The sequence below is a fragment of the Colletotrichum costaricense genome (genome assembly GCF_030867565.1).
Source record: "Colletotrichum costaricense strain IMI 309622 chromosome Unknown Scaffold_40.1, whole genome shotgun sequence".
In the NCBI taxonomy this organism is placed as follows: domain Eukaryota; kingdom Fungi; phylum Ascomycota; class Sordariomycetes; order Glomerellales; family Glomerellaceae; genus Colletotrichum; species Colletotrichum costaricense.
The window spans coordinates 55,445-71,683 of NW_026848269.1; the positions used below are offsets into that span (position 1 = coordinate 55,445).

General features: G+C 49.3%; 5 protein-coding genes across 5 annotated transcripts; 3 read left to right on the top strand and 2 right to left on the bottom strand.

Annotated features, from left to right (window-relative positions):
- Positions 1 to 57: 57 nt before the first annotated feature.
- CCOS01_17076 (uncharacterized protein) lies at positions 58 to 1,382 on the top strand (the record flags this gene model as incomplete). The annotated part of the gene is made up of 5 exons (XM_060465210.1): positions 58 to 223; positions 288 to 325; positions 388 to 776; positions 952 to 982; positions 1,182 to 1,382. The coding sequence occupies 5 exons, from the start codon at positions 58 to 60 to the stop codon at positions 1,380 to 1,382; spliced, it is 825 nt and encodes a 274-aa protein (XP_060304239.1).
- Positions 1,383 to 8,635: 7,253 nt separating this feature from the next.
- CCOS01_17077 (uncharacterized protein) lies at positions 8,636 to 9,766 on the bottom strand (the record flags this gene model as incomplete). Its single annotated transcript, XM_060465211.1, has 1 exon — positions 8,636 to 9,766. One exon carries the CDS (start codon positions 9,764 to 9,766, stop codon positions 8,636 to 8,638), a length of 1,131 nt encoding a protein of 376 aa, XP_060304240.1.
- A 1,602-nt stretch (positions 9,767 to 11,368) lies between these two features.
- On the top strand, positions 11,369 to 12,762 carry CCOS01_17078 (O-methyltransferase; the record flags this gene model as incomplete). Its single annotated transcript, XM_060465212.1, has 3 exons — positions 11,369 to 11,527; positions 11,663 to 12,148; positions 12,211 to 12,762. 3 exons carry the CDS (start codon positions 11,369 to 11,371, stop codon positions 12,760 to 12,762), a joined length of 1,197 nt encoding a protein of 398 aa, XP_060304241.1.
- Positions 12,763 to 12,881: 119 nt separating this feature from the next.
- CCOS01_17079 (cytochrome P450) lies at positions 12,882 to 14,573 on the bottom strand (the record flags this gene model as incomplete). The annotated part of the gene is made up of 3 exons (XM_060465213.1): positions 12,882 to 13,223; positions 13,325 to 14,158; positions 14,226 to 14,573. 3 exons carry the CDS (start codon positions 14,571 to 14,573, stop codon positions 12,882 to 12,884), a joined length of 1,524 nt encoding a protein of 507 aa, XP_060304242.1.
- Positions 14,574 to 15,300: 727 nt separating this feature from the next.
- Positions 15,301 to 15,814, top strand: CCOS01_17080 (uncharacterized protein; the record flags this gene model as incomplete). The annotated part of the gene is made up of 2 exons (XM_060465214.1): positions 15,301 to 15,489; positions 15,551 to 15,814. The coding sequence occupies 2 exons, from the start codon at positions 15,301 to 15,303 to the stop codon at positions 15,812 to 15,814; spliced, it is 453 nt and encodes a 150-aa protein (XP_060304243.1).
- Between the last annotated feature and the right edge of the window lie 425 nt (positions 15,815 to 16,239).

Genomic DNA, 16,239 nt, shown 5'->3' on the forward strand with positions numbered 1-16,239 from the left:
ACGAGGGGAGCTATGGCAGATATTGCGCCACAGTACCAAGAGGTATATTCGAAGCCTATGCAGCTGGTAGATAAGCTGCACTCGCATGTGGACATCCTCATTACCGCCCCACGAGCGAACGCGTTAGAAGACGACTCCATCCACATCATAAAGGAGTGGAAGAACCAAAAGTGGCGTATCACGCCGGCAATAACGCCAGTACCGACATCTATTTGGGCCAAGTGTGAGTCTCTTTAAGATTACTATCACAAAGAGTGGAACATAAAATGCTAACATGAGTCTGCTAGATGATCGCAACGAGGACCCTACTATCGTTGGCAATAGAGTTCAAGGCCTCCTCGATGGCGACAGGCCCACAATGCCGCTCGTGACGGCCTTTCCGCGAAGACGCCCGAGCCAACCGAGGCTAACGACAAGGTGAACGGCTTTAACGTGATCAAAGACCGTATACAAGACGTCTACGGCTATAGCGAGAAGCGACCCATCTTCCCTGAGTCCTACGCGCATACCAATGGGGCATGGCTACCTCAGGGCCGCTCACGGGACTGGGTCAAGTTTGAACAGACTTGGGAGCGAATGGGAGACGAGACGTCCAAGAATGTCGCGGATATATGGGCAAGGCGGCTAGGTTTTAACGAGGCGACCGTCAAGAAGGATAACAAAGAGCCTCGCAAGTTCAGCCCGTTGACGGGTGCCGCGCCAAGGCAGCTTCTGAAGCGATTCGACAAAATTGTTCCAGCACTGCCGTTAATTGCTGTCGGATCTCGAGTGGAAATGTAAGCAGAGGCTTCGTCAGTTTATTCTAACGCCCCCCTAGGATGCTCTTTAGATTACTAGATACATGTATTGATATCTCATGCCTGACCGTCTTTTACACTTCAGCCTATGAATAGATGGGCTTTATCTTCGTTGTAATTTTGATTAGAGCCTCATACGTGGGTACCACTATAGAATTGCTACTTTAAGGCTAATAAACGCCTACGTAAGTATAAAAAACGACGCTTTGAATTTGGGGTCAGTTTATTGAAAGATATGACTCAACAAGGCTTCTGGAGGTAACACTATTTCTGCTTTTAACATAGTTTACTAATCTAATGAGACTTAATAAGGAAAACCAACAGCGTCCTTAAGCCAGAGTCAGAGCCATATCAATATACTAAACTTCTAAATCCACAGAAGAGGTAATTGCCCCGACCGAATCCGAGGCATGTCGCACCAAGAACCAAGGTCCTCAGCCCACTGCTTCCAACGGCATCGAGGCGGCAAGCGAGAAAGTCCATCTTGCTTCGCACCCTACTTGTCAACACGATGAAATTAGCGGCTCTGCTGGGAACACTGATCGATTTGGGCTGGACACAAACTATCGCGAGACTGTCCGATAGCTAGCGGCGTATGACGACGGGGTGATAGTGTTGTAGGTAAGCGAGATTCGTGCCAATGTCAACGGGCTTGTGGCGATAATTGTCCTTTGTGCAGTTCGAAAGCTAGGTGCAATGGGTTCTGGTTTGGCGGATGGAGTGGATGTGGCTCTGTTGATGCGGTCAGTGGTTACAGGAGCTCTTGGTTGGGTTGGGCGAGAAGATGCTACGATGGGAGAAGGTAGTGATTTGCACGTCTTGAGCCTCTGCTGTGGGGGGATTTGCCTGTGTAATACCTACCTCATCAAAATCCGGTATTACTGGAAGGACTGTATAATTCGACGATGGTCATGGCTCTTCAAGAGGTATGGGCCCTACGGAATTGCTTTGCGCACCGCTCTACGTCGTCGGAGGAGAGACGAACCTTCTAAGTAAGGACTCTCCACTGGAAGGTAAGCAGGCACTTGTGCCTCGTATGGTAGAAGAAAGCTGGTCAATGATCCGGCACTTCGATGGGAAGTTTTGTGCAGCAACGGACACAGCAGCGGAGGCTTTTGAGTGGGGGGTCGAAGGCAGCTGGCACAGGTTCCTTCGGCCGTGCGCGCCTCCAATGCGATGGATGCGACAAGATAAGGTGCGATGTAAAGGTTGGAGATGGTGCATAAGAGGGTGTGGGGTGGGTAAGGTGAGTGTCACGTGAGTGGGTAAGGTGAGTTGAGTGGCTTTTGCGCCACTGCCCGCGGCCCGCGGAACGCACGTCCGTGCCCATGTACCTCTCGCTGACATTTAGGTGGGATGCCAGCGTGAATGGGAGCCATTTCCACCAGAATATCTTCATTTCTTCATACGTCCGATGTTTGAGAATTCCAAGAAAACTCTCATGACTGTGGAATATTTCAGAAAACACATTCATTTTATTTTCAACATTTTCCGAGTACTTTGCTTCGTTTCAATACTCAGGTACCCAAGCACATTAATTTGATTGGCTGCCGCAAACAAGTGTAGTTTCCGCGGTACTACATAGGCAGGCGCTTATCTCAGACCTCCATTTGCGGCAGGCTCGCGGGCAAGGACTTCCCCTGCGGTATTGATTTAATGTGGGTATTCGTACCTTACCTATATTTGCGAAGTGGATCTGTGGGTGGTGACTTCTCACTTTGTGCATGGAAGTGCATTCAGATGCAGGTGTGCTCAAATTGGGTAGGTACCACCCCGAGCTACTGCCTACTTCAATATTCCACTTCAATATCATCAACGCGCACCCTCCCTTCCTCCCCTCCTCACTCCCTCCTTCCCATTTAGACATCAACCGACTGCTGACAATTCGTCTGAGCCACTGACCACTGAAAGAAACAGATGCGCGCGTTTGCTTTCTTCTCGACCTGTCGAGGCTTGACCTGTCGAACGTGACGCAAGGCTTCATCTCAACTCCACCACCACAACTTTATCCTCAACGTTGTCAAAGATCAATCATCATTGGTACAGCACGTTCACCTGAGTGATGCCGCGGTCCTCGACGCAAGAAACCAATCATACCCTCGACCATCTCCTTTCTTCTCTCCGACTGGTTGTTAGCGAAGGACGCGAGCGTGCTGCTTCCGCATACGATAATCTTATTGACGGATTCCGGACGTACGACCAGAAGCTGCCAAGAACGAGACGCCGAAGACCCTTCGCAGCGTGGATCAAGTCAAAGATCTCTCGCCAGGATCTCGACTCAGTACTTTTGGCCAAATTCGGGAGCCACTGGGCACACCTCGGAAAGACCAGTCACGAACAGACCTACCGGAAGACAGCAGCGACACATCTCGGCCTCGCGAATCCTCTTGACCTATATCTGTAGTTTGGCATACGAGCCGTCAGCTCCCGAGATTCGTAGAAGGGTTTCGCAGCGAGTGGCACGTCTACAGAAGCCTTGTTTAACATAGTAATTAAAAACCGCCAGAAGGACGTCAAAGGCAAGATACAGCACTACCTGCTGCGAGAAATCCAGCCACGAGAGATTTCAGAAACAAAGAAGCAACGTCAGTACTAACACAACCCACCTACATCAGTCCCTTGTTTCTAACTTACCCCAGTATCGCGCAATATAGCCAGCTCCTCAAATCAAGCTAGTAGCCAGGCTGTCCCGAAACCAGCTCTTTTACAAGCGACCAGCGCCATTCAGGACTTCCAGCAGACTTCCGAGTCCAACAACCGCCCGAGTCCCGCCCCAGTATCTTCCAGTAAAGTCGAGGAAGATTCTCGAGGTCCCCAAGATCAAAATACTTCCAAAAGTAGAGAGAGGCAACAGCCTAAGGACGCCGCATCTCTAAAATATAGAGTAGGCCTATCGGGCCAAGCAGTGCAGCAACAGGGAACAAAAGCTACAGCAAATCGTAGCCATTCACTTCATAACAGTAGGATTAGTAGCATATTTCTCTACAATGACAATTTCAATTCGAGTAACGATAAAGATAGAAGCAATGTAGGAGAACATAAGGCAATCGGCCCAATAGGTAACGAGATCGTCAAAGATAATCCTACCCCCGACTTCCAGGAATACCGACAAATCGCAGAGGACGGCCTAGGCAACTTAGACAAATTAAAGGACACCTCAGAGGCCGTCAGAAGCAAAGATCTATCAACGGACGACCAGTTCCAAGCGTTTCAAGACTTCCTACGTAACGGGTATCATGCCATCAAGAATGCAATAGAGACAGATATCGAATTGCAGGGCAAACAAGCTGCTACTACAGAAGCAGCGGCCGAGGCTAGCACAGCGATTACAAGCATCAAAGAAGACATAATAAGTCGCCTCGAGGCCATTAAGGCATCGGCATCCTCCAACGATCAGCTTTCCTCTACAGCCTAGGAAGCCCAAGAGAGGTTAGGAAACGTAGCAGCACTACTTAAGAACAGAATAGTCTCCGAAGTCAGTAAGAAGCGCACGGCAACGGACGATCAGCATTACTAGTACGACAAACGGCGCAAACTACGGAGAACCTTAGCTAATTTTAAGGCAAGTCGGGAAAAGAGCTCTCTACGGGCGATTATTGGTTACGTTAAGGAGTATAAGGGGGCATTAGGTAACACTAAATAGAAAAGTTAAGAAGTCATAGTTATAAATCTTCTAGTAGGATTATGCCAGCAGTACACCACTAACTACAGGATCGTCCTAATTCATTTTACTCAAAGCATAAATCTAGAGTAGCTCTAATTAATTATTTATAAAGTTAAGTCTTTTACGTTCTTTTCGTAGTAGAGTAGTATCCCCTCTTTATTCTCGTAACACTTTTCTAGCCTAGAAGCGTAGCGGGGTAGGGTAATATAGCAAATTCAGGCGCACCCTACTAGAAGCATAAATATCTCGGCTACGAGACCTCGTAGTAGCGCTATAATCAGGTAAAAGAAGGTACAAGACATTTTCTTCAAAGTACAGGATATTATTCATACTACTATCGAATCTTCACAACAGTCAGGGACGTCATCTAGCAATCTACCTCCAGAGCTATAAATAGTGTCCATAATCTAACTTAGCTTACCAGCTCAGTTTCATTACTAACACCCCCTGGCGGCAAGGAGTGAGCAGGGTAACAATATAATTACCGAGTAAATACTATCTCAAGAGCCCATCACCGGGCCGAACCTCCCTTAGTACTCGTATCGAACGTCTTCAGTAGCATCTCAGCAAGACAAACAGAGCCTAGCGCCTCGCAATATCTTCTAATCATGTTTATATATGGAAGCAAGTGGCCTGCAAGTGCTCCACTAAACGGTAAAGTCGCGAATACTACAGGGAAGCCAGAAGCTAAACTAGAAGTAGACTGCATATCTTCCGCAACAAGGCATTCGGTCCGCCACTCAGTCGCTTCGACCTTCCATCCTCCTAAAGCATCACTTATCTCGATTATCACTCCACACCTAACCTCAGCTCCATACACCAAGGCTCCGTGGCTTCGAGAAAGCGATACGCTACTACCGCAGAGGCCTATAGCCAGAATAATAGTATCACTTCGAATATACTAAAAGCAACGTGTCAACTATGGGTCACGACAACATATCTACTTGCTATGTCAATGGTCTCGAAGTCTAGGTCTATAGCTTAGCAAAAGCTTAAATAAGTTAGCTTACGGATAAGTCAATTAATAAGACTTCTTCATAAATTCCCGTTCATCACCACGAATACTTGCGCGTAAAGTTTCGTGAACGACTTCAGCAACAAGCTCTTTAGGCCTTCCCTCTATACTAGTTTTCTCACGAATAAGATCTAGCTAAGATAAAGTCTACCAGAGATTAAAAAAGACGATTGTTAAAGCGCGCAAGTAAGGCCTACATTACAATTCCGTAAGCTCTCATGCCGGTCACTAGAGGGCATGTTGACATAAAGTAACATACATCATCCAGACTACCTTACCGAACGAGCTTGTATTAAAGGTTCTTTCATTTAATACCGTCTATTTCCGGGTCTTGGCCACCCTGCACATTTCTCCCGACTTTATAATTTTAAATCAACCCTTATCATGTCTCGGAATTATGTATTTCATTAGAAATCTTTCCATATCATTAATAGTCCCCGGTAATCTTGGCATTTCGTCGCGTTTAATATTAGTTCAAATAATCTAGCACAACGTTCTCAAGTAGCTAGGGATGTTAGCTCTAAGGAAGGCTAGCCGCCCACGGTTTCTTCATAGTAGATGGAGAGATAGTGAACGAATACTCCCTAACTCCAGCCTATAGCTACGCACACTACATAACCAATCTCCAAGTCCTCCATACTAGCCCTCACTCACTTCCTCCTATAGAATCAAGCTTCTTTTAATAGCAATACTCAAGGACAGCTTCCGGGGCAGAACCTGACACGAGTCCAAAGACAAGTCGGCATCCTAGGCAGAAAGACTCACAGCCCCTTCATCTACATAGGCTGCCATTACGGCTTCAACTCGGACAGCGTTATGATACAAGCAGATACAGCAGAGCGCGCCTTCGTTCTCCACTGTCGTTCGTTGGGACTTCGTCTGCCTCGGTGACTCTGAGGAGTCAGAGAGCTGTTAGCAGAGAGCAGAACAGCCGAAAGACTGTTTAGGCGGCTAGCATACATGAAGCCATAGCTCAAGCTAGAGCAAGAGACAGGAAGCAGCGCATTCTATCGGGTGCGAGTGCCATGCATTTGGTCGACATCATGCAGTGCGAAGCGAAAGCATGCAGATCCTTCTGTAGGAGCACTCAAGTTCCTCGCCTGGTTCTTCGATTCATTCAATAATATCGCGCATCCCGTCTCGTCCCTGCAACCATCCGAACTGCATCACAATGACTAGTCCAAAAGTCCGCCTTGGCACCCCACGTCGTGTCATTGAAGCTTCGCAGAGCTGCTCCAGCCAAGAAGGAGCGCTAGACGCCCTTAACATCAGAGGGCTTCGAGACGTTCAGGACTCGTCAAGCAGACCCGGATAATACTTTTCTCGGCCGAGCAAGACGGTCGCACAGATGCAGACGCAAGAGCAGGCAGTATGGAGATTTATAAAAGATGAAAATCTATTCCAAACCAGGTCTGAATCCCATTACGCCAAGTCATGCCTATAGAGGTATCATTAAGGTGTTCATAAACCAACAACGCCGCCTTATTGCTAGAAAATCTTAGCTCTATTGAAGAACGGATACCTAGTTCGAATATGCGGAGGATTTTGCTAACCCGGCAAAGCTATGCTTATTCTAATTAATTGAGTGATAACATTTCAATCGTAGTCACTACTCAAGAGCGAAGTAACCAACATAAAAAGTCAAAAGTGAAACTGCTGGCCGGCTTAAGCGTACTGCCCGGTCAGCGGAACTCCGGAAATCTAGATGCGGAATTTCCGCCACGGGTAAGTCTCGTTCGGTGTTTCAACCTCCAAATACTCTCACCTGAAGGTTGCCTTGCACCTAATGTGGTTTGCCTCTTCTGCCTCGTTATCTCCTTGTGCAGGCGATTTATGTAGACCAGGCGGTCGCAGCTGTCCTGCAGGTCGGTGGGTCGCGCCGCTGTGGCGCGGCAGTTCATCTTTTCGAGTTGACTTATGGAAAGGTGGACATCGGTGATTGTGGCGGTGCGGCACGTACTTTCTTGACACCTCGGTGAGCCCATTCCGAAGCAGAGGTCTGAGGTCTGAGATAACCTCTGCCCTTGTCTCTCTGATGAGCCTTGCTTCCAGCGATCGTTCAGTATTCCAAGACATCTACCTATGCTAAATGGAGCGCAGCGGCGGCCAACTTTGCCCCACGGGAATAAAGAAAGGTTTTGGGGTTGGGCTGTTGGCCGCTCGCAACGCACCAAGATACCCACGACCACCCACAAAGCCGAACCCCGCCGCCCCCACAGCGATGCCCCGATATCCCAGGCAGAAGTGCAGAACCCATGCGAGATGTACGACTAGACGAGTCACAGAGAAGTTAGTGCAGCGCTGTGCCGCGCTGCCACCGGCTACACTACCCAGGACCTCCTCCCAACGACGAAATTTGTCCAACAAGGAAGGTCAGCCGTTATCACTAGGGCTCGATTGAGCGCCTGCGTCTCTAGCGCCAACGAGGACGCAACTCACGAGAGCTGCTCTTCACCGCAGATCCGCATACGGGAACGCGAGCGTAGTGGTGGCATGTTCACGATGCGGGCATCGAGATATGCTGTGAATTGCTGTCTCTTGGGTCTTTGGAAGTAGGCAATAACGGGGCTCGCGCGGGCGAGAGAGTGGATCTCGGTAATTATAAAACCGAGGCCACAAGCTGAATAAGCGGTGACTAAACCTTCTGGAAATGTCGGCTGGCTGAGTTGACTTGCATAGCATCAACGAAATGAAGAATCAGTACGATCGTAAGATAGGACCGTGAAATCTGGTTGTGAAACACGTAGTTCGATCACGACTGTCTTCATAATTCAATTCCAGAAAAGTAATACTGGCTATTTTGTTAAATATAAAAGGCAGCGAACGTTAAATGTACCTGGTGATTGAACATTTGATTCTGGTGCATCCTATCAAGTACAAACTGGCAAAATTATTTATGTTTAGGAAAACCAATAGTGAAGCATACACAGCACTACTTACCAGTCAATGAACATATGTCTGGTTTGCAGTTCAGCAATCTCTGATATGGACTTCAGGGATGGAAGAAAAAGGCGACTCTTGATTCTGGGCCGGCCCTGGCATGAGTCACTGTACTAATCTGACCCACGAGTTGTAGAGTGAGATTTAGTATTTTTATCTAGTGGTCGACCTCTTGATATCATTTCATCGTCTCTTATTTATTTATTTCTCTCCTTGTTGTTATACTTCTCGCAGCTTCTCTGACATAGCCTGTGACATACCCTTTAACCGATTATGTAAATCCGACGCCAAGGTGCACAACGACGACGCAGACAACGGCGTGATCTCGATCTTGCCCTCAACCACTGAGTAATACGGAGGGCCTTGCGGTACTGTTGGCCGGCGTGCTTCGCTCGGAAAGGTCTTGGGCTCGACAAGCCGCTCGGATAGTCGAATGATCAGAGTCCTCAGACCTGCTAATCTCGAAAGTACATAGTGGATGAAGATGCGCCGCTGGTCTTCATCCCCGGAGTCTTCGCCATCGTCGTCGTCGTCATCGTCATCAGGTGCATCATTCCACGAAGACTGCGGAGCAAGCTTGAACCGGAAGTTTTTGACGCCGCCGCCATCATCCTCGCTTGTAATGGCGTTCACGGCGTCGATATAGCAAGCTTGGATCTTGAATATGACGAGCAAGAGCAGGAAAGTGTCATGAGAGCATGGACACTGCAAGATCTTGTCGAGCCCGTCACTTATATTTCTGATACCTTTGCTGACGAGCTCGAGGCTTGTTGAGTGAGTATTGATTGTCGAAGGTTCGCCATCGGGGGCAGCGTCCCACGCTTGGGACGGTTCTATCGACAGCTGAGCCATGAAGTCAAGCAACCGCATGAGGCACTGGCAGCGGCGGGTTGGTCGACTGGCGGAGGAGCCCGTACGGCTAGGGCTGTAGTGCTGTGCGCAGGTGTGCTTTGAATCTGAGGACGCCCCCCCTGATGCGATCTGAGGGCTCGGTGGGAAGAAAGTCGTCTCATCTGTGCTGCTACCATGGGGTCTGGCCAGTGAGCCGGGCATGAAGTCACTCGAACTTGTAACGGATCCAGAAACAGAGCTAGCATGCTGGGAAGCTTGTACTCTAGTCCGATCCGATGTGTGGCTTTGGGCAAGTCTCGAAAGTGGTGGTGAGAGGTTGAGAGCCGAGTCCTCGACGTATGTGAATGTGTCGAGCGAGACGCCTACGCTATCCAACTCCGTGGAAGTGTACGGTTCCATGAGGGCTGTCAGAAAGTCCGGCCAGTCTTGTTCACCGCTGTCCGTTGGCGTTACCAATGGGTACGTCTGTTGCGCCGGTATCAACTCGGCGCTGGTCATGGCGCCAAAAGATGAATATGGCGGTGGTGAAGCCGTTGACGTCAGTGCCGTGGTCGGTCGTGGCGGCCGGCTCTCGCTGACTGCGTGTTGCCGCTGTCGACGCTGCTTCTGATTCTCATGCTCTTGCTGCTGCTGTTGTTGCTGTTGCTGTTTGTGAGATCGCTGTGTCCGACGGACGCGCTTCGAGGTACCGTAGACACAGACTTTCAGCTTTTTGATGCAATAAGCGCATGCCGGCTTTTCTTGCGTGCATTTTATTTTGGCTGTAGAACAGGTGTCACAACTGTTACGCAGTTTCGTTTCAATGCCAGCATCATCAATACGGCTTTTGGATGCCATTGTAGATCTCAGGGACCCGCGTGGCCTGATGGCGTGAGGTCGTGCGCCAATGTCCGTAAAGTCGATAACAAGTGGTTTATGTTTGTGTGGGAGTATGAATGTCTCGCAAACAGCTTGAATGGAATACATGTACATAAGTAAGGTAGGACCAGTCAATCACAACATCAGTTCATTGTGGCTTACCTTAGCTCATGGGCGTGATGTCGTTTCCATGCAACTCAAGTACCAAGGCCTCAAGGAGATCATCTCCGTCAGCGGGGTCCACTTGGATACCCCACATCCCGCGGGCCGCGAGGCCAAGAACTGAGGGAAAGCTTGACCAAAGCTTGCCGAAAGCTTGAACCGAACCCTGTACATAGACGTACGACGTACGGATACAGTGGTCCGTAAGCAATGCTGCTCATAATTGGTACAAGTTCGTTACCAAAGTTCCAGTTCTTGCCGAAGAATAAGTCTGTCCAACGCTGATAGTGAGGTTTTCGTCTCATTAGAGTCTGTTTTCGCGCGACGGACGTTGGTCGGCTTGATCTGGTGGACAAAACTGCATCGGCTTAGCCGACGAACCCCTGCGTGAAGTATCCTGTTGTTGGCGCTAACGCAGCACACCAAGGCCAGAACGTAGTGGAATGCGACGGATCAGTGGGCCGGCCCGGGTTTCTTAGTCGCCTTCCTGGTTGGGATATACGGGACCTATGGCTTACCTATTTTACCAATTGTTTCCTTATCGTGCGCTGAACCCTCTAGACGTAATAGGCCGGCCCTATTTTCTTGGTCGTATCCCTGGTTGGGACGTACGAGACTCAGGGCTCGCCTGATCCTTGATTAGTTTCCCAGCGTCCCTACTCGTTACTTTGGTTGTTGGACCTAATGTAGCAACGTCTTTCGAAGAAACCTCGGGCTAGAGGCATGCCTTCGGGCTACGAGTCAGCGACACCGGGCTCCACATCCTTGATCACGAACAGGAGGCCCGAATCCAACATAACTTTACGTCTAGGGTTTGCGGAGGAATAGGAGGGATTAGTACGAAAACCAACGCCAACAACCATACGCGGATCAAAGCGATATACGACGAATCTCGCAAACACTTCAGAACAGAATCGCGTTCGGTGGGCCTAGCAGCTATCGGCCCTGTATCTGTCGACGTTCATGGGCCTTTGAAAGCCCAACAAGCCTAATTCCAGCACGATTTCTAGGCAAAAGAAAACATTAGATCGTCAATAATCTTTGCACATGCAAGCGATAACGGCATCTACCTAAGTTACCATGGCTTCAAACGAGAACGATTTATGCGCGGACACGATTGTGGCCCTCGGACTAACAGCTCATCCGGAGGCATGGCAGGCAGATACTGCCTCAGTCACGACTTCTGATGTCTCGTTATCAAACGCAGCTGTTGAGCTTCTCCACGGCCTGGTCAGACAGGTATGTCACTCATAACTGGATTCCTCGACGCCGGCTCCAAGCATCATTAGTGCCTTAATGCATTGGAGGGGGGCGGGGGGGAAGCTTGACACTGACAACGAAGTTTCACAGACACAATTACTAGCATGTCTACAGTGGCTCAACGAGTTCCAGATCCTGGCATACGTCCCGTTGAGGACGAGGGTAGCCTACGACGACCTGGCCGATTTGACTGGTGTGCTTCCGCAGCAAATTCGGCGCATCGTGCGAACAACGGCGACTGCCGGTATCTTGTGCGAGCCGCATCCTGAAAGCGTAGCACATACTCCTCTATCAACCCTGCTGGTGAAGAAACCATCGTTCCTGGATGCCGTGAATTTTACTGCCGAAACTGTAGTCCCCGCCTCACTGCGCATGGCAGAGGCCACTCGACTACAAATGCGACATCACAAAAAGGACGCCAGTCCATATCAGATTGCCACAAACTGCTCTCTCTCGCTAGCGGCTGCGTGTGAGAAGAATGCCAAGCTCCATCGCAGAGCAGTCGCTTTCCAGCGATTGATTACAAGTGGCGGAACGAGTGCCGTACTTCATATTCTTTCTTCCATCGATTTAGAGGGACTTGGAAAGGCCATAGTCGAGGTGAGCTTCCTCTTCTGAAGCTGGCTGCGAGGTGATAGTGTCTAACGAAACGATGGTGACAGGTGAATGCAGTTTCCACGGCGGTGGCGAAAGCACTCTACAGCCGCAGCCCATCTCTCTGGTTTGTGGTCCAGGTACGCGAGGGGATCAAGCAGACAGAGTCAAGACTTTCCTCGCAACGCGTGAACTCCTTAAGCTGGCTGAAGGTCCAGAGTCGCGTGCCCGGAACACCGCAAAACGAGACGGACGCGGCCGTTTACTTGCTTCACCTCCCTGATCCCTACTTCTACGGCTCTTCGAGCGAGCATGCCGAGATTTGCGTGGCAGAACTCCGAGCCCACTTTGATCTGCTGCGGATAAACGACAAAGCTACTTTAATCCTTATAGCAGATGTTGTTCCAGACACCTGTGGCTCCTCAGAAGCTGAAGCTCGGCTGCAAGACTTGCTGCTGCTCCAGCTGGGACACGATGTAGTATTTGATTTGAAACGGCTCAAGGGGCTGATGGAGTTTGCCCGAGAGGATGTCGACAGAATTACGGTCGTCAAACAGCTTTCGTCTAGTCGTCATTCCTTGGTTGCGTTTTTGTTGCGGTCGAGTAAAGGTTCGAGTTGATTGAATTTGAGGTAGAAATACATCAATAAAGTAAAGACTTCGCTGAGAATGAACTGATACTATTGCTGAGTTGAAATCTTACTACCACTCGTTCTCAAATCATCTCAGTTGTCTACTCATTATCTGACGTGTTCAGCATGGTTCAACGACACCCAAAGGGGTTTCTTAAACCATACGCCCCAGATATTCTGGTCAAACCAGTTTCCATACATAAGGTCTGTTTCAAGTCCAAGATCAAAATGCCACAAAACCTTCGCCATTATCAAGCGGATCTCTGCGCGCGCTAGGTTGCTACCAAGACAGTTCCTTGTTCCCATGCTCCAGGGCTGGTACACCGACCTGTTGTCCATTCTGAAGTCCAAGGGCGTATCCTTGAGCCAGCGCTCGGGACAAAACTCAGAAGCTCGGTAGAAGTTCTTGTGATCGAGGCACGCACCCATCATCGAAATACCGACACTCACCTATTGTGGCCAGTTAATTGATTATCAATGACATGATAAACACATCTACAAAATGAAAAACAGGGGATGGCAGAAAATGTTAGAGAGTAGCATGGACGTACATTCCCAGGAATGAATTTGCCACAAACGCTTGCGCCTCCCTCAGGCGAAACCCGCTGGCTATGAGTTGGGACAGGTGGGTAGAGCCGCAAGGTTTCCTGGAAAACGGCATCAAGGAAAGGTAGCTGGCCAACCGACAGCAGCGTGATCTCTTCTGCGGACTTGAACGATGACCGGACCTCTTGAACGAGCCGTTGCATGGCCTTGGGGTCGCTTAGAAGCAGATACGACATGCCACACAACGTTGTCGCGCTCGTCTCAGAGCCCGCCAGAACCATGATGCTGGCGTTATTGAGCATCTCCCCGCGAGTCATGCCCTCGCTCGCTGCTCTTGCATCGTCGCCGTTATTGTCGTCGTTGGAACTCTTGATCAAGATGCGGTCCCAAAAGTCCCCGCGGTCAGTACCGTGTCTAAGCCGCTCATTGACCTTTTCCTCAGAAAACTTGTAATTAGCCAACCTCTGTTTCCGGACCGTCTTGGAGATGAAAATGGGAACAAGAAAGTCCAGGCCGAACTCGTAGAAGACGCTGGACTGCATCGCAAATTTGACCGTCGACGATATAGCGGGGATCCACGCATGCAGCCTGCCGTCGCGGAGGGAGTGGAAGGACTCGCCCCATGCAAGGTCACCGATGACGTCGAAAACTACCATGTTATACCACTTCGTGAGGTCAAGCTTCTCACCGGTCGAGACGAACTTTGACAGGTTGTCGATCAAGAGTTCGACGTGCCCCATAATGAGCTTTTCCTGCTGCCGAAGTCCTCTTTCGGAAAAGGCGCCAGAGAGGAGGCGGCGATAGCGGGAGTGGTCTTGCTTGTTCGCGCCGAGGATGTGCTAGACGATGCACTTTATTAGTCCAACTGAATTAAAATATAGACATACCGTCGACTAGATAACGAACACTTTGCTTGTTCGGATTGCGCCTTTGGCGCCGAGGATCCTTTGGAAACTCTGGCCTGCCCGGGTGGTGCGCGTAGATGTCGTTCCACGCTTGCGCGCTCGTGTAGCTCAGCTCGTCTGGCCGAACACGAACGACATCCCCGTATTTGAGATGGAGTTTCGCTTGAATATGCGTTCGCCTGCCCGTTATCTGGTGATAACACCAGGGGAAACTGCTCATCCTCCATAACAAAGGCCCGGGATAGTCGCGTAGTGGGTGGAAGAACAGGTTGTATATCGCAGTTCCCACGAGACACAAGAGCACTGCTGCTGCGACGCCGACCGAGGCCAGAGTCAACCAGCTATTCATAAATACTAGTCTAGCAATGAACAATTCCATTTTTGTGAGGGTATGTTGAAGTTCGGCTATTTTGAGCGGCTGCCAGTTGCGTGACTCAAGAACGTCAGTAGAATCCTATTAATTGTAGCCTGCCTGGCTCAGTCGATGCTCAAGTATCAACATATTTTTCTCAACATTATTAACTGCTGCCCGTTTTGCGATCCACTCTCTGCGTGTTACAGCAGACTACACCGTGCCTGCCATCCAACTAATGCCACGGGCATTCTCCATGGTTGCAAGTTCAGCTCGTTGACCGATGACCCACCTCGGGCGGTCATAATCTATCGGGCTTCGGGTTTGGTGTGACCGGGTCAGTTTAATCGTAACACGCTGTTGGCTAGTGGGCCCCATCGATGCTTGGTTGGCAGGATTTCCCGTCTGCGGTGTTGGCTCTTCGGCGATCATGCCAACTGCATTTTTCCGCGCCAGGGGTCGTTTACGGGATGACTCTTGTTAGCAGTCCAGCGGGCTCAATATCAAAATTTGGCGGGCTGGATCGACGGCATAGATCAATCATGTAAGCCCCTACATGTTAATCAGATTCGCCGCTGCACGCTTCCAGCGACTTAAATTTATGTTCTTAATCTTCCTATCACCCGCTGTCGCGTGTATATAGCCATTTTGGTACCTTCGGTTACTACTTCCTGTTGTTGTTGTACTTGTTGTTGTCCAATTTCTTTAGTGTGCTGTACTCACCATGGATGTAGATAGCGAAATTCCACCACCTCTCCCAGACGATCCTCGCAGCCAATTTCTCTGTCTAACGATTCTCGGCTATCGCAAACAGAGTCTCTCTGAAGAAGAGTATAGGCATTATATGACGCAAGTTTCAGCCTCTTTGACGCGGGATCTCATGGTCAAGTACGGTATCAAGCGGTGGACAATGGTGAGAATCCTAGCTCCAAATGCTCCGCTACGAAAGTAACACTGATACTGTATAACAAAAGGTTCACAACACATCGCAGACCCGTCAGCTTATGAGTCTCTTAATGGATCCACAAATGGCCAATGTGGCCGACTACGATTGTTTCAGCCAAGTCGTGTTCAAGGATATCAATGACTACAAGAAAATGAAAGAAGACCGGTGGTACAAGGAACACTTAGTTGGAGACCATGAAAAATTCGCCGATACAACGAGAAGCAAGATGACGATTGGATGGATCACAGAGATTATCAAGGATGGGAAGGTCGTTGAGTCGGTGCAAGGATAGTGCTAGGAAATATTTTGCATTTGCAACATATCTCATGCCTCGCCACCGAAAGATTTCTGATCACTTGAGTGAGGTGCGAGAATCTAAGTAGCTAGTAATCGTTGGCGTTGTCCTGGATCTAAGTCTCTCGCTGATGTCCCTACTTAATTTTCGCGTTGGTTAGGTAAGATCTGCTGGACATCGTCATATGAACGTCAAAATGAATATACATTTGGCCGATGAGCGAAGCTTCCTAGTCTCGCGAAATCAATGAGAAACGCAATTTTGAAAAAATAAACCTCGGTTAAACATGAAATCAAATGTCTCCAACATCAGAAAATAGCTTAGGGTTAGGGTTAGGGTTAGGGTTAGGGTTAGGGTTAGGGTTAGGGTTAGGGTTAGGGTTAGGGTTAGGGTTAGGGTTAGGGTTAGGGTTAGGGTTAGGG